At 30.7% G+C, this 21,731-nt stretch overlaps 2 protein-coding genes and 1 pseudogene across 3 annotated transcripts; all 3 read right to left on the bottom strand.

Moving 5' to 3' along the window:
* Window positions 1-634: 634 nt before the first annotated feature.
* Window positions 635-20,426, bottom strand: LOC139813231 (uncharacterized). Of its 2 annotated transcripts, XM_071778604.1 has the most exons (9): window positions 20,062-20,426; window positions 13,353-13,555; window positions 12,173-13,244; window positions 9,502-9,601; window positions 9,189-9,290; window positions 8,941-9,099; window positions 4,071-6,487; window positions 3,463-3,869; window positions 3,274-3,373 (listed from the first exon to the last, which is right to left on the bottom strand). In XM_071778604.1, exons 3-7 carry the CDS (start codon window positions 12,598-12,600, stop codon window positions 6,422-6,424), a joined length of 855 nt encoding a protein of 284 aa, XP_071634705.1. In that variant the 5' UTR covers window positions 12,601-13,244; window positions 13,353-13,555; window positions 20,062-20,426; the 3' UTR covers window positions 3,274-3,373; window positions 3,463-3,869; window positions 4,071-6,421. The 2 variants fall into 2 exon arrangements, with proteins under 2 accessions (XP_071634704.1, XP_071634705.1); XM_071778603.1 differs by lacking the exons at window positions 8,941-9,099; window positions 9,189-9,290; window positions 9,502-9,601; ... (1 more) ...; window positions 13,353-13,555; window positions 20,062-20,426 and adding exons at window positions 635-1,222; window positions 1,311-1,455; window positions 2,646-2,813; window positions 2,897-2,998 and having other exon boundaries at window positions 4,071-4,637.
* Window positions 15,196-19,572, bottom strand: LOC139813233 (uncharacterized). Its single transcript, XM_071778607.1, has 8 exons — window positions 18,937-19,572; window positions 18,182-18,768; window positions 17,574-17,980; window positions 17,386-17,485; window positions 16,980-17,081; window positions 16,738-16,905; window positions 15,443-15,587; window positions 15,196-15,354 (listed from the first exon to the last, which is right to left on the bottom strand). Exons 2-7 carry the CDS (start codon window positions 18,473-18,475, stop codon window positions 15,522-15,524), a joined length of 1,137 nt encoding a protein of 378 aa, XP_071634708.1. The 5' UTR covers window positions 18,476-18,768; window positions 18,937-19,572; the 3' UTR covers window positions 15,196-15,354; window positions 15,443-15,521.
* On the bottom strand, window positions 19,818-20,833 carry LOC139813244 (uncharacterized; annotated as a pseudogene).
* Window positions 20,834-21,731: the final 898 nt, after the last annotated feature.

Genomic DNA, 21,731 nt, shown 5'->3' on the forward strand with positions numbered 1-21,731 from the left:
TAGGTTTGATTTTCTATACCGCTGATTGACGCAATTAAATCTACGGTTTGTGCTGGTGCTCCTAAAGATTATATTCGAACGCATGTGCATGATGTGTGGTGGGAGAACATCTTGTCGTCTGCACCGAAGTAATAAGATTAGTTGTTGTCTTGCTTTGCAAATCTTCTTCCTAATGTTTATCCACAATTTCATAAGGACAACGGTGTTCCTTCCAAATTGTTTGTTGATAGTATGGAAATATCCTTCATGGTCAGACATCATTGTGAGTCGATGATGTGTAATAAAGAAATAACTGTTTATTCCGCCAATATGTATTAAACTCGAAACATTTATTGTTATCGACTAATGATTGGCAATGATTACAAAACGCTGCGACGTTTAATACATATTGGCGGAATAAACAGTTATTTCTTGAATATACTTAACTTATATCTGATGAGTGACAAATATATACATTGTTAATTTCGAAATTTCGTTTGTGATTATTATAATGATGCAGCTATTTATCCCTTCACATTGTGCTAATTTTACTATTCATAGTAGAGACAAAATGAAAAGAATAAGTGTCATATACTTACTGAAGTTCGTCGAATAGCGTCAGTACTTCAATAAAAATTAAATTAGACAAAGGATCTCGATTTTTTGTCATTTTGTAACGACCACATAACTTTATTTTTCTTTACTATCTCAATATATACACATATATAAGAAGTATGGACTCTTTAAAAGATTGCGTAATTATTACGAGGTAAGATAATTTTTTGTATTATGCTAAAGTTTTCGAATTGACGGGCTAACGCCGTAATAGTAGATATTGAGATTACTTAAAAGACACGCATATTCACTTGATGGTAGAGTATGGGCGTAACAGATTGCTTTGAAACACGAACTCAACGATGCTACAGTTGTTGTTCAACTGTAAATTTGAACTAATTGTGAAATAAACATTCGCATTCGCGTTGCTATGAATTTGATTTATCCAAACTAAATAGCAAACTCTGAAACTTCCTGAGAGCTATCTCGATTTTGGCATGTGTAGAAAGAACTCATTCATTCTATTCATTATATATTTAATATTATTTATTTTATTTTTCAAAGAATCAGAAGCATACCTCAGACAACGTAAAAGAGTAATTTTTAATTGTTGAATTTACTTTTAACTTTTATCATCGTCTGTTATTACTTGCAGTGTTGTGAAATAAAAGAATATAGCAATGAGATACTGTAACATACAACAATAAATATAGTTAAATTCTTCTTTATACTAATAAAAAATAATATTTTTCATAATTAGCAACTATGCAACGCACCTTAAAAGCTTTCTTTTGTGCACACATTAATTGTATAAAGCAAATATTCAGATTATAATATGCAATACGCAGTTTACATTTAATTATTATCATTGTTCATCATTACTCGCAGTGTTGTGAAGTAGGAGAGTATAGTCGAAAGATACTGTAACAATAAAGTTTTTCTTTATATTAATAAAAATGTAAATTTTTAATAATACACAAACGATTATAATTATGTGATTATTGTTTATGCATTTTAAAATAATAATTTAAAATTAATTTTTCTTTCTTTTTGGATGCCACTTTATAAATATATATATGTATATATATATTGATATATATTGATATATTGATATATATATATTGATATATTTATATATATATATATCAATGTTTTACTATTATTACAATATTAAAATAACATACCAGGTATATGTAAAAGATTAAAAATTGTTTATAAGATAGCTTTGTTAGAAGATATATACAATCAAACTCAAACACCTTTTATTCTCTGTTTTTATACTATTTGCCCTTTTTTATATTATATAGTTCCCGCTCACTTTATATTTGTGTGACTACCTAACTACACGAAATGAAAAAGCATAGATAAGTTGTAACGTAAATGGAAATAGTGAGGAACGCTAGAAGAGAGGTGGCAAAAAGAAAAAATAACGGATAAAGAATAAGTGGGTTTAACTGAATTTGAATTTTATCTGTATGTTTTTAAAAATAATATAAAAAATGAGATATGTGATTATACATACATGTAGAACAGGTTGAACTAAATAGAAAAGTTTTTTATTGTTTTGTAAGTTTTTTAATAATCGATGAGAAATTAATTAATAAAAATTTGCGAATCAGTTTGCGTTTGTGCGATTCGACGAGAAGAGGCTGCCGAGCGTATTTGCTTGATGTGCGGCGAGGCGTTGCATTGGTAGGAGCGCTCTATGATCAACAATGGTTATAGGAGTCTAGCATTACGCACATAACCATTGTTGTTTGTAGAGCGCTCCTCAATACAATGCCTCGTCACGTGCCAAGCAACCGTCATCGCTGGACTGCCTATTCTCGTCGAATCGCACGAACGCACATAAATTCGCGAATCTTTATTAATTACTTTCTCATTAATTATTGCGAAACTCACAAAACAATGAAAAACTTTTCTATTCAGTTTAACTTTATTTATCTGCTAAGCTAAAAAAAGGTGACACGGTAATTACTGGACATCCTGTATATTGATAAATTTTGTAAAGATATATAAATAGAATAATGTGTAATGACGCCAAGTAATTAATATAATATGTTGATAGTCATTAATCAATTTTTTTTAACCAATTTGAAACTTGATCTTACCGATGTAAAGTAATTGAGAGATAACGTTGGCAGAAAGCAGGGTATTGAAATCTTTATTGGCTTTTGACTTCTCATTATAATAATTTGCAGACATTTCCATATCTCAGTTAAATTTATTAAATGATTGTTTCCGAGAATATTGAATGCTGCTTGTGCAACGTTTTGGGACTGGAAAAAGTAATAAACATAAAAAATAAAATTATAATTATATTAATTATAATAGAACAAATTTAAATGATAAAATAATATACCATAAAAATCAAATGGTCTGCTGCCCAAGTATACATAAATACTTCTGTTATACATGCTAGAGACATTGCCATAAACTGAAGTATCATATATATAGGTTGTTTCTATTTAAATAAATTAATATACATACAATATTATTTCCATATTTGACATTCTTACATTACAATTTTCTGATGCAATCAATATTATTTTCATTCTTATAAGTACATGAAGGATATAACGATATGATGATATATGTATATTTTATACGTAATATCCAGACTATCCTTGATTTTTTATGTGTATTTGATGATTGTGATATTTATATATTTGTGCATAAAATTAGTAGAAAATAGACGAATACTAGAGTTGTATAATACGTGTTACATCATGCACTTACCGTAACGAGCACGAGAAAAGTTGATATTATGCTAGTCATGCTACAACATATAGATGTAAATGCAAAAGGACGAGCAACAAGAGCAACTTCCGTTGCATACCTAAATCCATAACGCGTCAAAATTTATGTAAATTATAATTTTTTTTTAACTAGATCATTCTCATATACAGTAAGAGTTGCAATATTTACTCGAGTAATTCTTGATGTTTTTTAATACATTTGTACAATTGACGGATATTTGTAACTTTCCCTAGCTCCTCACTCAGTATTTCAAATTTTGCCGATGCAAACCAGAGCAATAGAGCCATAAAAACATTCGTACATAGTTGTCCTGTTACCAGTATTGAGGCCACAGATTGATGTATATAGATTATTGTAAATAGCGGTTGATAAGACACATCAAATGGATATTCTGCTAATAGTGGAAATGGCTGTTGCGTTAGAAAAGGCATTACGATCGGTACGAACGTAATGAAGTAAAAAATAAATATAGATCCACCATGGTACACCATACATTTATCAATGTATCGTTGAATCAAAACTTCTTCGTGTGGTTTCATTAAACCGCTAAAATGTACCATTTCGAAAGTAACATTCTGTAATAATTATTTATCAAAAATAATTATTGACATAGAGAATATACATATATATAGTAATAAAACATGAGTCTTTAATTAATTTGTATGTTGATTTTTCAATGTTGTTTAAAAATGTCATTTTTCTATAAATATTATAAATGTTATTTTTTAAATTATTTAAAACATTATTTTTCAATGTTATAGATAAATATTAATTACCTGTATGTGATGGTGATTAACCATGTGGAAAAAGAAGTTAAAACTGCCGTGAATAAAAGCGCTTGTTAGAACAGCAAGGTTTACTAAGATTTCAGGATCGTCAAAATGATTTGTGATAGTGTATATCAACGATAATATTAAGGCCAACTTTATAATTATGCATAAACAGTGATGCAGTTTCACACAGAACAACTTAAACTGCGTCGCATTTTGTGGCTGAGGCCAAGACCATACTGGGAACAAACTTAACTTTACGACCCAGATCACTTCCTCTAGCATCACCTTTCTTCGCATGACTGCTTTGTGCTACGTATGTTGACGTATTGCAAGTCGATAATATGGGAAATAAAATGTTGCAGCTCTTTCGCGAGTCGCTACATAATAAATGATCTACGTATTTGCTTCAATTTCACGCTGAAAAGGTGTAGCAAAGGGGTGTTACCGTAGGAGAACGTATATTCCTGCGTTTTTTTATATAGCATGGGTATACATATCATAAAGTATGTATGTGAGAGACGGATCGCATTGCGTGTTCGAATTCAATAAGCGGTAACGTTCTCTACCTGCAAAAGAATTTAAAATGTCCATGCACAGTAAAATTTCAGTATGATTTTTCCGTAGATATGTTTCCAGAGTATTTATGCACTATTTAGTAGGTATCATAAGAAAAGTACCTGCTAACATTATCATTTGTCTATCATAGTATACGTAGTCTTTTATTGCCATTATAAATATTGTGCAGTAAAGGGTTCGAACTTATCGATTTTCAACGCGTAGCAGCATTTTTTTATTGTACGCTGCGTAGTATAATTTCACCGAAAAATATTACCGGGGAAAAGAAATAAGTATTCATGTAAGGAGCAACACATGTTTCACTAAAATGATATGCAATAGTTTTAGAGATATATTTCTCGCTCACGCAATGTATGTTGTAATTTAAAGAAAAGAAAGGACTTAAGAATAGGAAAGGGTTCTATATAATATGGAAATATAAGTTTTTAGTATGATTTTTCGAAGATATGTTTCCAAGGTATTTATACATATTTTAGTAGGTATCATAAGAAAAGTACCTGCTAACATTATCATTTGTCTATCATAGTATACGTAGTCTTTTATTGCCATTATAAATATTGTGTAATAAAGTGTTTTGACTTATAGACTTTCAACGCGTAGTAGCATTTTTCTATGTACGCTACGTAGTAACTTTATCGAGGAATATTCCGGCAAAAAGAAATAAGTATTCATGTAGGAAGTAACACATGTTTCACTGAAGTGATGTATAACAGTTTTAGAAATAAATTTCACGCTCACGCAACATTCGTACGTTGTAATTTTGAGAAAAAGAGGAAGGAGTTAATAATAGAAAAAGGTTCTACAATACGGAAACAGATGGAACGGTGCAACAACCTATAATAAACACAGCAACCCCCTATGGGAATAATATTATGGAAGGAAATGTTTGAAAATTGATAAAATTTTGCTAAGAGACTATACGAATTCAGGTACATAACACATAACTCATAATGTAAGCAATTGAAATGTAGTTCTTACTATAAGGATCGTCTAAATGAAACGTAGACTCGGGTTGCTGTGTCATGAATAGTAGCGTCACTGGAGATGGGACACCTACTTAAATATAGCACAGGTGCCTTTTCGTCAAAATGTTTTGGAAATACAGATGTAACGCTATCTTATGGCACTTAGAATTTCACGTTCAAATCAATACTACATTACTGTAAGTTTAACATTATCGCGGCATTTACTTATTTTGATACACAGCTTTCTTTTTATTAACTCTTGTTTCTATTTTGGAAAAAGATCACTATGTAGTTTACACTAAATATCTTCTCAATTATTTTTTATTATTTTGATTATTTCTATTTGTAATTTTGTGACACTCAGTTTTGGCAGTAATGTGAATGAGACAATTAAAACTATACTAGCTATCGCGAAAAGTGAGCAACAATTTCTCAAATCGTATAAGTATAGATATCAAGAGACATGGTAGTGTCTTGCGCCAAATTTATGCGTGAGCGAACGTGATGTTGTATTAATTTAAAATGCGCATTGCGTGCAGGATTAACATGGATAGCACCATATTATACGACAAAGTTGCGCAATTGCTATATTTTATTGATTGGTGTTGTGATCAGTGAATATTAAATATTGCCAGAGTCTTATGAAAAATTAGCACACACAATGGGAATTAATAAATATAATACTGCGACAATAATTTTAAACTAAATTTAATATTATTTTCAAATCAAACTAACAGTTTGTTAGAACAACTATTATATAATATTTTAATACCTAATCAATAAATTAACTATTTTAACATACTAAGTTTACTGTTAATTTTTATCATCGTCCATCATTACTCGTAGCGTTGTGAAATAGGAGAGGATAGTCGAAAGATACTGTAACATACAATAAATTATGTTTTTGATAACACTGTACAATAAAAAAATTACTTTTTTTCGAGCACAAGACCGAACCTTGCGGCATTCGATAGTTTTTGCAGTTATTTGCAGAAATATTTACAGTTAAAGTTGCAAAAATGGGCTATTTTAGTGTATTTTAGCATATTATAACTATGATATGTGACGTATCGGAGAAGTTTAATTAAAATTATAAAGTATGTTGTAGGACTTTCAGCCCTTAAAAGGAATTTGTTGTGTCGCTCATGGTTAAAAAGATATTGATAATTAACATAGAGTCTATTGCGTCAAAGTTGCTACTTACATAATAGCTATTAAGGATTTATGAAATATTTTTTAAAAGCAAACCTAAGGGTTTTTCAAATTGCTGAAAACTAAACTTATGTCAAAGTTGATAAATTCGAAATAGTTGCGTCCAAAAAACTATCTAATGCCGCAAGGTTCGTTTTTGTGCTTTTTTTTGTTGTACGGAGTAATACATCATAATGAATCCGCGATTACTCTTTACGCGTTTTTTAAATTAATAATAATTTAAAATAGATACATTATTACATTATCTATCTATTAACATATCTTCAATAAATGATTAGGTGAATTATAGGGTAAACTCGGGTAAGATGGCCATACAGGCCATGTTCTTTCAATCTAGCTCGCCATGAAACATTGAATGGACATGGGTTGGCTATCTTTCTTGTATGACTATATTACCCGAATTTACCCTACAGGAAATGATTAAGTGGATAAAAAACTAACGAAGTAATTAGTAAGATAAATTAATAATATCCACAGTAGATATTCTGATTCTTTTTGTAGCGATGACAAGATAATATGTTAATTTAAAAAATAATAAAATTTAATTACGAAATGATAATAAAATGTTGGTTGAATTTTATTAAAAATATTTAATTATATCTACCACTTAATTACTATACTTTTAAATATATGTATTGTATATTATAGGGGAAATTCCTTAAATATGGGACCGGTCGGATAATATAAACTACCGTTGCTTCTAAAAACTTACTGTAGCTAACAAAATGGTGATATTAGCCGCAGATGACACTTTGCATCGCTGCGACGCGCGACGCCGCCATCTCGTCAGTCGGTCGCAGCGAAGTTGCTCACGCGCACGTGTACTTAAGTAGGTAGCGAACATTTTGTGATTTTGTCCGCATTTGATGTAAATTTTTGTATTAATACAAAAAAAAAAACATTATTTATGTTAGTATTGTTTTACATGGCTGCAATAAGAGGTTACACAATATGATTTAAGTATTAGTTTACATTAAAAATTATTATAATTTAATAAGTTTATTGTTTGCCAATTGGACTCTGGTCTATATTAAAATCAGGCAGTCCATATTATAATATCTGTTTTCATATTTCGAATTTCATGACATTTAAAAAAAATACGTTTTTGTTTGGTATTTTGTTTCTTTATAAAGAAAATTTTATGTTTTTGTGTTACTTAACAGTTATAAGACTGATTAAAATAAACGGTTAATTTTTAATAAAAAATTATTTTTAAAAAATCTTAGGGTGGTTTATATTTAGGGAATTTCCCCCATTATAAATATATATTGTTGTATGTATTTTTTTCTCTAGTTTATATACTATATAAATAGTACGTACAAATTATCTAAAAGATACTTTTATTAGGAAACGTACAATCAAATCTAAATATTTTTTATTCTTTGACTTTTTATTGTTTGTGATTTTTGTTTTATATTCTCCTCATTTAGATTTACGTATCTCCGTGATTAATTATACACAAAGTGAAAAGAATGAATGACTTACAAGGAAACCTCGCAAACCCGGAAATTCTGATTTTGATGAAACTTTACATATATGTGTAGGTGGGTAAATAGACGAATTTAGAAATTTTTGTTGCGGCCTAAAAAGGATTTCCTTCATGTGTAGAGAGAGACTTTATGCTTTTCTCGATATATATCTCGAAAAATATTCTATATTATATGCCCTCATATGTAGGGTGGTTTCACTCTTTAGAATCGTTTTTGAGCCGCAACTAAAAATTTTTAAACCCATTTACCTCTGCTACACGTGTGTAAAATTTCATGAAAATCTCGGAGAATTTTTGGGTTCGCGAGGTTTCCTGGTTAGTTAGATGAACACACACGCACAAATGGAAATAAAGGTAGACAAATGGCAAAGATAGGGAAGTAAAGAGGTTTAATCCTATAAATAGGTTCATTCGCAATTTTATCCATATGTTTCTAATGTACAAAGACCTTTTTTATTATTTTATAGTGTATAAATAATAAATATTAATAAAAAATGATATAATTAATAGAAGACTTGTAAAAATGTGGAATTGGTGTGTGTGTGATGATGCCAAGTAATTATTATAAATGATATGTTAGAGAGCAATCTTTAATCAATTTTTTCAATCAACATTTGAAACTCGATCTCACCGCTGTAAAATAATTAAGATTTAGTGCGGGCATAAGACAAGGAATTTTAACCTCTATTGGTATTTGGCTCCGCATTATAATAATTTGCAGACACTGCCATAGTTCAATGAAATGATTGTTTTCGAGCAAATGGAATGCTACTTCTGCGACGTTGTTGCTCTGGGAAAGAGTAATATATATTTTCTATAAAATTTTCTATAAAATAAAATTAACTGTAATATGACAAATTTAAATGATAAGTAATTTACCATATACATCAAATATTCTGCTGGCCAACTGTACATAAAGACTTCCAATAAACTTGCTATACCCAATCCGAGACATTGGAATATTATAGCTGTAGATTGATTCTTTAGAAAATATTTAATACATGATATTTATATTACTTACGCTATGATACTAAAATTCTTGGATTTTAAATCAAAATTATTGATATATAATAATTAAATGAAGAATATAATGATATGATAATTATGTACTATATATGATATTGTATAGTCATAAATTCGGAAGGAAATATATAAATACTAGATTTACATAATATATGTTATATATACTTACTGTGATAACCATAAGAAAGAAGCATATTATGCTAATCGTGCTACAATATATAGCTGTTAATGCGAAAGGACGAGCAGCAATTGCAACTTTTTCTGCGTATCTGAATAAATGCAGGTGACTTTACTTAAATTTTCTCAACTAAATTGGAAATCTCCAATCTTTAGATGATATTTATTATAATTATGAGATAAATTATTTGTTTATTGTGTCAAGTACACTCGCGGACGGTTTACAAAAGGCGTTCAATGTGTCTTCATGACAATGTGTCTCCTGAACTGATTGCATTCGTGACACCGTTGTAACGTTGATTTTCGGACTCTATCGAGCATTTGAGGTCATGTTGAGGCCAGCTGTAGCGCAGAATGTAATCAGGTTTAGGATAGGCACTTTAAACACTTTCTGTAAACTGTCTGCAAGTGTACTTGAAACAATAAGTAAATAATTTATCTTATAATTGTAATAAATGTCACCTAAGACTTATCTGCGCGGTCGCGTAGCTCTTAAACAACGCGTCAGAGAACGTGGCTTGCTTTACAGAAAATGTTCCTGTATTGTACCTCAGAGTTTGTCGCAGAGGTCCTGAACCATTGTTCTGTATTATTTTGCAATTTTCGCAATAGTGAACGAGTTATTAATGATTAAAAATCGTCATATTAGCCTGGCCTACTGTCAAATGCAAGCGCGCGACGAGATGCGGCCGTCCAGCGATCGAGGTTGATAGGCGCGTGAGGAGTTGTTTATTACAAGCGGCAATGACTACGCACGAGCGGATTGCCTATCAACCTCAATCGCTGGGCGGCCGCATCTCGGTAATAATAATATGTAGTACACATTCGGCGATAGGCCGGACTAATACGGCGATTTTTAATTATTAATACGTTAACTATTGCAAAAATTGCAAAATAATCGAGGATTTTCGACTCAGTTTATTCCACTCTATCTGCACACGAGCATTGTTCCAAATTTCAAACATTTTGGGACATATAGATACATATATAGAGGATATATAAAGGATATATAGAGGATATATAGAGGATATATAGAGGAAAGTCCCCTATTATGAGATAAGCTCCTAATATGCGATAGCGGGGTTTCTGCTAAACTAATAGGTTCCATTTGTTGGTTCCACCATGAACTTATTGCCCTTGGTGTAAAACCTATTTAGTAGAAAATTCGTTGTTCGATCGTGCATGCACTCGTTACGAATATCGAAATTGTGAATTTGGATGTTGTCAAGTACCATGAAGGTGAGACTTTGAACCTTGTTTATTATATAATAAATAAATATTTGACAATGAGTTCTGTATGCAGCGATAGAGTAAGCTCGTATTAATAGGAAAATTCAGGATATGTTGAGTTGCTTAATTGTAGAGAATAGATTTGGTGATCGCGAAACCGCAAGGCATGAGTTCCGTAATATGAGGTATTCAGGGTGACGATCGTTGTAGAGTATGAAGGTTACTGTACAGTAATAAAAAGAGGGAAAATACTATGTTACAGTTAAGGGAAGGTTCATACGAACTTATAAAAGTGTGCTGATGGTGATCGCATGCTCATGCTGGGCGCACACCGGCTGCGCTGAAAATTGAGTATAGGTGGGTTTGCGATTATTGCAAATAAGTTTCTCCATTACATTTGTATTTCAGAGACATTAAATGAAGTTTTCTAATTGCAATCTTGCACTTTATTAGCGATTTTATTTCATATTAGGAGCACACTTTTTCGATTTTGCATGAAGCTCATTTTTTACATTTTTCTAATTTTCAAAAATTTATATTTAAATTAGATTTTACATTTCAGCGTCTTAAAGCTTATTAAATTTTCTTCAAAATGACCTACTTCCTTTTTTCATTTCTGCCCATAGACTTCCGATAATCACACAAAATAGATGTGGTATCTCATAATAGGGGACTTCCTCTACGTATATATACTGAAAATAAATTTTCTGCATTTTAGTAAATAAAGTTACAGTTGTATGCAAACTAATATTTATTAAAATGCAGAAAAATTTTTTTTCATTGTACATATACGGGGTGAGTTTTATTTTGTATGCCAATTATTTCCGCTAATTATCTCAGAAAGTATTGGTTTGTTAAGAAAATGTTTCAGATAAAGTTGGAGTTAAAATACTATTGCAACAGTATATTGAGACCGAATCAAGTCAAAAAATCCTGTACCACTCTTACCTCCGACAAACAATTATCGAGATATCATAAGCTAAATATTGAGAAATTTACTAAATTTTCCTTGAATATCTCTGAAAATGTGAGGCAAATAAAAAATGTTTCAAACAAAAGTTGTTCAAATTAATTAGTAGAAAAACATGATACAATAAAAAATGGGTTTCCATTTAAAAAATTTAACTTGGACCCTATTAGGCCCAACACGGGATTTGGATCTAAAATCTAATAAAATCGTTTATTGATCCTCTCTTAACACTCTCCAACTTTTCTCTGAAACACTTATCCAATAAACCAATATTTTCTGAGATAATTGGCGGAGATAATTAGCACATGAAATAAAACTCACCCTCTATATGTATAACGTCGAAATTCTTTGGCAGGCCGGATAAAACTTTACGGAGGTCGAATCCGGCCTGCGGGTCATAGAGGTTGTGTGTGGTCCCCTAAACTAGATTATTCCCGTATAAAAGAAGGATTGTGTTACGTACTTGATTAATTCTTGATGTTTTCTAATACATTCGAACAATTGATAGACATTTGCAACTTTCTCCAGCTCTTCAGTGAATATCTCAAATCTTGCCGTTGCAAACCAGAGCAGTAGAGCTATAAAAACATTCGTACATAGTTGTCCTGCTATCAGTACTCCGGTTACAGCTTGATGTATATAGATTATTGTTTTCAGTGGTTCATGATACACATCAAATGGATATTCGGCTAATGTTGGAAATTTCTGCTGCGTTAGAAAAGGCAGTGTGACCGTTATGAACGTAAAGAAGTAAAACCTAAACATAGTTCCACCATGCAACACAATACATTTGTCAACGTATCGTTGAATCACAATTTCTTCATGTGGTTTCATCAAGCCGTTAAAATTTACCATTTTATAAGTAACATTCTGCAAATAATTACTTGACATATTTGTTATTGTTATACAGGATATATCTAGCAATAAAATTCCAAGTCTTAAATTAATTTTGAATTAATTTGCACGTGGATTTAAAAATTTTAAACAAACAAATGTTAATTACCTGTATATGATGGTGATTAACCATATAATAAATGAAGTTAAGACTGGTATGAATAATGCCGCTTGTTAAAGGAATTAGATTGACAAGCATTTCAGGGTCGTCAAGATGATGATTTATAGTGTATATCAACGGTATTGCCACGGTTATCTCTATAATTATGCTCAACCAGTGATGCAGTTTTACACAGAACATCTTAAACTGTGTCGCATCTTGTGGCTGAGGCCAACACCAAATAGGGAACAAACTTAACTTTACGACAGCGATCACTTCCTTTAGCATCACTTTTCTTTGCATGACTGCAATGTGCTACGTATGACGTTGGTGTATTGCAAGTCGATAATATGGAAAATGAAATGTAGCAGCTCTTTCGCGAGCCGTTACATAATAAATGATCCACGTATTTGCTTCAATTTCACGATGAAAGGGTGTAGCAAAGGGGCGTTACCGTTTTGTAAGAGAACGTATATTCCTGCGTTTTTCCGCATGGGATCGGTTTGCGTGTTTGAATTTAATAAGCGGTAACGTTCTCTCCCTGCAAAAGAATTAGAAATGCACGCATGGTAAGATCTCAGTATGATTTTCTGAAGATATGTTTCCAGCGTATTTATACATATTTTAATAGGTATTATGAGAAAAATACCTGCTGACAGTATCATTTGTCCATTATCGTATACGTAGTCTTTTGTTGTGTACGCCATCATAAATATTGTGTGATAAAGGGTTCGAACTTATCAACTTTCAACACGTAGTAGCATTTTTCATTGTACGCTACGTAGTAATTTCATCGAGGAATATTCCGGCGAAAGGAAATAAGTATTGATGTAGGAAGTAACACATGTTTCACTGAAATGATATATAACAGTGTTAGAAATAAATTTCACGCTCACGCAACATTCGTACGTTGTAATTTTGAGAAGAGAGGGAGGATTTAATAATAGAGAAATGATGGATAATAATAGGAAAAGGTTCTGCACTACAGAAATAGGTAAAACGGTTCAACAAGCTATAAGCTATAATAAACACAGCAACCCCCTATAATAGGATTAATATTATAGGAGTAAATAAAAATAGATAAAACTTCGCTAAGAGCCTACATGAATTCAAGTACATAACACATAACTCATAATGTAACCAGATTGAAATGTAGTGAGTTCTATAAGGATCGTCTAAATGAAACGTAGACTCGGATTGCTGTGTTAATTGTGAATAGAGAGATGGTACATATCATAAATTAAGATAGTTTAATATCTCAGTACATATCGTATAGAAAGGAATGTTTTGAGCTCCACAGAGTCTTCCTCAATCAATTAAAAAGAAAAAGAAAAGAAAAACCATTTAAACGTTAATATTACATAAACGGCGAGGCTAATGTTATCCGCCGATTTTGTATTAAAATTTATAAAACAGTAATACACGCGTCTGCAATAATACTGTTGTAGGCTGCCAAAGTAATAGCGGAACTAAAGATAACAAACAAAATACATTTACGTAAGAAAAATATGATATTAATATTAAAACTAATTATACTTTAGTGAAAGTTGTTTCTTTTTAAAAGCACGAGAATTGCTTACTTTATTTCTATGATATTATAATGATAAATTATAATGTTACGCTATTATGAAAACTTAATGCTGAATGTACGTGATATAAAATTTAAGTTATTGTGCATGATATATTTAATATTAATTATCACTATTCATTCATTTGACACTTAGAAACTGAATACTTAACTTATATCTGATGAGTGACAAATATATACATTGTTAATTTTGAAATTTCGTTTGTGATTATTATAATGATGCAGCTATTTATCCCTTCACATTGTGCTAATTTTACTATTCATAGTAGAGACAAAATAAAAAGAATAAGTGTCATATACTTACTGAAGTTCGTCGAATAGCGTCAGTACTTCAATAAAAATTAAATTAGACAGAGGATCTCGATTTTTTGTCATTTTGTAACGACCACATAACTTTATTTTTCTTTACTATATCAATATATACATACATATAAAAAGTATGGACTTTTTAAAAGATTGTGTAATTATTACGAGGCAAGATAATTTTTTGTATTATGCTAAGGTTTTCGAAGAATTTGGAACATGGAAAAAAAGACAACCATAAAGAAATAACTTTTGGCTGTTTATGATTTATCGTTTGACGTAGGTGAGGGAAGACAAACATATATGCTTGGAGATACAAATTAATTGACGGGCTAACGCCGTAATAGTAGATATTGAGATTACTTAAAAGACACGCATATTCACTTGATGGTAGAGTATGGACGTAACAGATTGCTTCGAAACACGAACTCAACGATGCTACAGTTGTTGTTCAACTGTAAATTTGAACTAATCGTGAAATAAGCATTCGCATTCGCGTTGCTATGCATTTGATTTATCCAAACTAAATAGCAAACTCTGAAACTTCTTGAGAGCTATCTCGATTTTGGCATGTGTAGAAAGAACTCATTCATTCTATTCATTATATATTTAATATTATTTATTTATTCTTCAAAGAATCAGAAGCATACCTCAGACAACGTAAAAGAGTAATTTTTAATTATTGAATTTACTTTTAACTTTTATCATCGTCTGTTATTACTCGCAGTGTTGTGAAATAAAAGAATATAGCAATGAGATACTGTAACATACAACAATAAATATAGTTACATTCTTCTTTATACTAATAAAAAATAATATTTTTTATAATTAGCAACTATGCAACGCACCTCAAGAGCTTTGTTTTGTGCACACATTAATTGTATAAAGCAAATATTCAGATTATAATATGCAATACGCAGTTTATATTTAATTATTATCATTGTTCATCATCACTCGCAGTGTTGTGAAGTAGGAGAGTATAGTCGAAAGGTACTGTAACAATAAAGTTTTTCTTTATATTAATAAAAATGTAAATTTTTAATAATACACAAACGATTATAATTATGTGATTATTGTTTATGCATTTTAAAATAATAATTTAAAATTAATTTTTCTTTCTTTTTGGATGCCACTTTATATATATATATATATATATATATATATATATATGTATATATATATATCAATGTTTTACTATTATTACAATATTAAAATAACATACCAGGTATATGTAAAAGATTGAAAATTGTTTATGAGATAGCTTTGTTAGAAGATATACAATCAAACTCAAACACCTTTTATTCTCTGTTTTTATACTATTTACCCTTTTTTATATTATCCCGCTCACTTTATATTTGTGTGACTATCTAACTACATGAAATAAAAAAGCATAGATAAGTTGTAACGTAAATGGAAATAGTGAGAAACGCTAGAAGAGAGGTGGAAAAAAGAAAAAATAACGGATAAAGAATAAGTGGGTTTAACTGAATTTGAATTTTATCCGTATGTTTTTAAAAATAATATAAAAAATGAGATATGTAATTATACATACATGTAGAACAGGCTGAACTAAATAGAAAAGTTTTTTACTGTTTTATAAGTTTTTCAATAATTGATGAGAAATTAATTAATAAAAATTTGCGAATCAGTTTGCGTTTGTGCGATTCGACGAGAAGAGGCAGCCCATCGTAGTTGCTTGGTGTGCGGCGAGGCGTTGCATTGGTAAAAGCGCTCTATGATCAACAATGGTTATAGGAGTCTAGCATTACGCACATAGCCATTGTTGTTTGTAGAGCGCTCCTACCAATACAATGCCTCGTCACGTGCCAAGCAACCGTCATCGCTGGACTGCCTATTCTCGTCGAATCGCACGAACGCACAATAATTCGCAAATCTTTATTAATTACTTTCTCATTAATTATTGCGAAACTCACAGAACAATGAAAAACTTTTCTATTCAGTTTAACTTTATTTATCTGCTAAGCTAAGGAAAGGTGACACGGTAATTACTGGACATCCTGTATATTGATAAATTTTGTAAAGGTATATAAATAGAATAATGAGTAATGACGCCAAGTAATTAATATAATATGTTGATATTCATTAATCAATTTTTTTTAACCAATTTGAAACTTGATCTTACCGATGTAAAGTAATTGAGAGATAACGTGGGCAGAAAGCAAGATATTGAAATCTTTATTGGCTTTTGACTTCTCATTATAATAATTTGCAGACATTTCCATATCTCAGTTAAATTTATTAAATGATTGTTTTCGAGAATATTGAATGCTGCTTGTGCAACGTTTTGGGACTGGAAAAAGTAATAAACATAAAAAAATGAAATTAATTATAATAGAACAAATTTAAATGATAAAAATAATATACCATAAAAATCAAATGGTCTGCTGCCCAAGTATACATAAATACTTCTGTTATACATGCTAGAGACATTGCCATAAACTGAAGTATCATTAATATAGGTTGTTTCTATTTAAATAAATTAATATATATACAATATTATTTCCATATTGACATTCTTACATTACAATTTTCTGATGCAATCAATATTATTTTCATTCTTATAAGTACATGAAGGATATAACGATACAATGATATATATATATATATATATATATATATATATATATATATATTGTATACGTAATATCCAGACTATCCTCGATTTTTTATGTGTATTTGATGATTGTGATATTTATATATTTGTGCATAAAATTAGTAGAAAATAGACGAATACTAGAGTTGTATAATACGTGTTACATCATGCACTTACCGTAACGAGCACGAGAAAAGTTGATATTATGCTAGTCATGCTACAACATATAGATGTAAATGCAAAAGGACGAGCAACAAGAGCAACTTCCGTTGCATACCTAAATCCATAACGCGTCAAAATTTATGTAAATTATAATTTTTTTTAACTAGATCATTCTCATATACAGTAAGAGTTGCAATATTTACTCGAGTAATTCTTGATGTTTTTTAATACATTTGTACAATTGACGGATATTTGTAGCTTTCCCCAGCTCCTCACTCAGTATTTCAAATTTTGCCGATGCAAACCAGAGCAATAGAGCCATAAAAACATTCGTACATAGTTGTCCTGTTACCAGTATTGCGGCCGCAGATTGATGTATATAGATTATTGTAAATAGCGGTTGATAAGACACATCAAATGGATATTCTGCTAATATTGGAAATGGCTGTTGCGTTAGAAAAGGCAATGCGATCTGACCGAACGTAATGAAGTAAAAAATAAATATAGATCCACCATGGTACACCATACATTTGTCAATGTATCGTTGAATCAAAACTTCTTCGTGTGGTTTTATTAAACCGCTAAAATGTACCATTTCGAAAGTAACATTCTATAATAAATATTTATGAAAAATAATTATTGACATAGAGAATATACATATATACAGTAATAAAACATGAGTCTTTAATTAATTTGTATGTTGATTTTCCAATGTTGTATAAAAATGTCATTTTTCTATAAATATTATAAATGTTATTTTTTAAATTATTTAAAACATTATTTTTCAATGTTATAGATAAATATTAATTACCTGTAAGTGATGGTGATTAACCATGTGGAAAAAGAAGTTAAAACTGCCGTGAATAAGAGCGCTTGTTAGAACAGCAAGGTTTACTATGATTTCAGGATCGTCAAAATGATTTGTGATAGTGTATATCAACGATAATGCTAAGGCCAACTTTATAATTATGCATAAACAGTGATGCAGTTTCACACAGAACAACTTAAACTGCGTCGCATCTTGTGGCTGAGGCCAACACCAAATAGGGAACAAACTTAACTTTACGACCGAGATTACTTCCTCTAGCATCACCTTTCTTCGCATGACTGCTTTGTGCTACGTATGTTGACGTATTGCAAGTCGATAATATGGGAAATAAAATGTTGCAGCTCTTTCGCGAGTCGCTACATAATAAATGATCCACGTATTTGCTTCAATTTCACGATGAAAGGGTGTATAGCAAAGGGGTGTTACCGTAAGAGAACGTATATTCCTGGATTTTTTCGTTTCGCATGGGGTATACCTAACTAAAATTATCATGAAGCATATACTCATGATGTATCCGAGAGACGGAAAACTTTTCGTGTTTGAATTCAATAAGCAGTAACGCTTTCTGTCTGCAAAAGTGTTAGAAGAGGGTATATCCATGTGGAGTAAGAAATTTCTCTATAATTTTCAGAATGTATTATGTATCTAGGGTACTACTGTAAGTCTGGATATCGTAAGAAAGTTTGAAATGGATTGAAAAATATTTCTCTACGATTTCCCGGATACGTTATACGTACTATCTTTCTATTTCCTGGGTATTGCAAAGGAACTATGCATTATTTTAATTTGCCTTTTATCCTATGTAACGTAGTTTTTTTTGCAAACTGCAGTAAGGTGTTTTAGCTTATAGAGTTTCAACGCGCAGTAGCATTCTTCCGTACGCTACATGATAATTTTATCCATGCACATCCTTGCCGTGATAGGAGGTAAGTATGCAGGAAGTACCTAACATATGGTTCACTGAAATGATATACAACAGTCTAGGAATATTTGATTTCACCACCACGCTCCGCTCACGCAACCTTTGTATGCCGTAATTTTGAGAAAGCGGAAGATTTCAAGTTCTGCATTATAGAAATAGGTGGGACGGTGCAACAGGCTATAGATGTAGCAAAACTGGGGATAATGCTGTGTTCCCGCCACGTTGGAGTTTCGAATTTAAAGCTATGCTATGAGTCAGTTATTCGGAAAAAATTTCCGAGAAGATCAATATCGACGAAGGAAGGTCGGACATTGTGCCATAAGATTGTAAGAATAGTTTCTTTCGAGCCGTTGCTTCATACGCATGTTTGACGATTGGTTTCGCAAATACGGTGCATTATAATTGGTGTTTTTTTTTTTTAAGTGGAATTTGAATCACTTATTAGGAATGTCGCTTGTTATGAATGAGCTGCTATTAAGTGCGCGATCTCGATCTCTGGACCAGAAGCATAATGCTGAAAGGTTAAAGCTTTTAATAAGTCGGGAACGGATATAACTACAGCTCGTTGGCATCGGAGCAAAGTGTATAACATAATCTTTCGCGATTCGATACTTTGATCATACCATAATGAATTATAGGCTGCCTCAGCAATGTTAGAGCTCTGAAATATATGTTTAAAAGAAATATATATAATATTTTAACAGATATAATATTCAGTTTTAGATACTTTTTTTCTGTTCAGACGTACTGTTCTTATTAGATGGTCAGCCGACCATGCGCATAGAAGTACTTTCGCCAATGAAGTAGAACATACGATTATATACTGAATTTTTACAGATGGCGGAAATCGGTATTCAAAATATTTTAGAAATGCAAGCAGAAATTATATAATAGTGTTGTTTAATAAATATATTGTGCTAAATAGTGTAGATATACACACACTGAGGAACGTAACGCCACCAAATACCAGCGCTGCAGTACTAACACCAAGCGATGATAACATGCACTACATGCGCGATAGAGAATTACTCATTTCTTTCGCATATCTGTAAAATTTATTATAATTTATAAGATTTTTGTGATTAACTCATATAATAAGATAAATATTGCCAGGAAATATAATAATTTTATATTAATAATTATAAGAATTAGAAGGGCGCAATTTTTATTTAAGATAAAAATAGAAAAGAAAAATAGTAAACTTTGAGATTAGAATTGCAAATAGACTAGTGATCATGATAAAAAATTCATTTTTATGCAATTAATTGATTGGCTCCAATGCTAATCTGTATTTTTGACATACCTTAGAGTTTCTTGATGCTTTTGTATGCATGTTTTCCAATCAGAATAATTAGTGACTGTGCAAAATTTGTTCGTCAAGATCTCAAAGCGAGCCGTTATAAACCACAATAGAAGAGCGAGGAAAACATTAGCGCTCACTTGACAATAAACTTGATACATACCGAGTGCTTGATGAAAATAGATCATCGTCGTCATCGGTTGATATAGTCAACGCGGAATGGATACTCTATTTCTAGCGGAAACATGCGGGACCGAATTAATGGCACCACTAGCGAACCAACCAGAGATGCAGCAGTTAATGCCAATGTAGTTCCATACAATAAAATATATTTGTTAATATATTGTTGAAATATATCCTTTTTTTCAGCGTTTGCTTGTCTATAATAATCTTCCATCTCGCAAATTAACATTCTGTAAATTTATTAAGATTTAATTTAATTTACGCAACTTAAATGTTACATCGCGTGGTTTAATATCGTGCGAGGAGAATATTGTTTATTTTATGTTTATGTAAGCAAACCAGATATTACTGGCTGAAAATCTGTTTCTTCCATGTCTATAACAATTAAGAATAAAATAATTTTTTATATCTAATAGATTCTAAATTGCTTGTTCTTCTTCCTTGTCATTTATTTCAATCTACTCACAATTTTTAATTTACTGTCAGAGAAATTCGTTGATGTCTACTGGAATCATAGTAGGAAATATGATACTATAACATATCTATGAGATACGGGTTCTAATATTGGTAAATCTTAATAGGGGCCTATTCTGTAAACGTTAATGACTTTCATTACGTGCTTTGCGCAGATATAATATATATATATCATATAGAGAAAAGTTGTGCAAAGCACGTAACGATATCGTTAACGTTAACAGAATAGGCTCCTAAGTATAAAATACAGTATAATAATTTTATGGATATATTATTATATAAGAATTAAACAACATTTAAAATGTTAAATTCAACTATATATAATAATATTTTTTCAGGAAAATATTTTTACGTTAGAAACGTATTTATTCTCTAATTTCTAATTCTAATTTAAGAAACTATTTCTAAATATTAGAAATCTTGACAGTCTAAGAGATAGTTTATATATTTCAATATTAGTTTTTGAATGGTTTTTAAGTAGATTATCATATAATAAAATATTTGCACACTCTATTGTTAACAATAACTTTAATATTACGAAAAAATATACATTAACATATTTAAATATATTATGACTTTTCAACAGTTAATTATAATTTAAAAGAAAATGTTTTAAAGTTACGACATATGGAGCGTAAATTGAACGATAGTAT

The sequence above is a fragment of the Temnothorax longispinosus genome, chromosome 5 (assembly GCF_030848805.1).
Source record: "Temnothorax longispinosus isolate EJ_2023e chromosome 5, Tlon_JGU_v1, whole genome shotgun sequence".
In the NCBI taxonomy this organism is placed as follows: domain Eukaryota; kingdom Metazoa; phylum Arthropoda; class Insecta; order Hymenoptera; family Formicidae; genus Temnothorax; species Temnothorax longispinosus.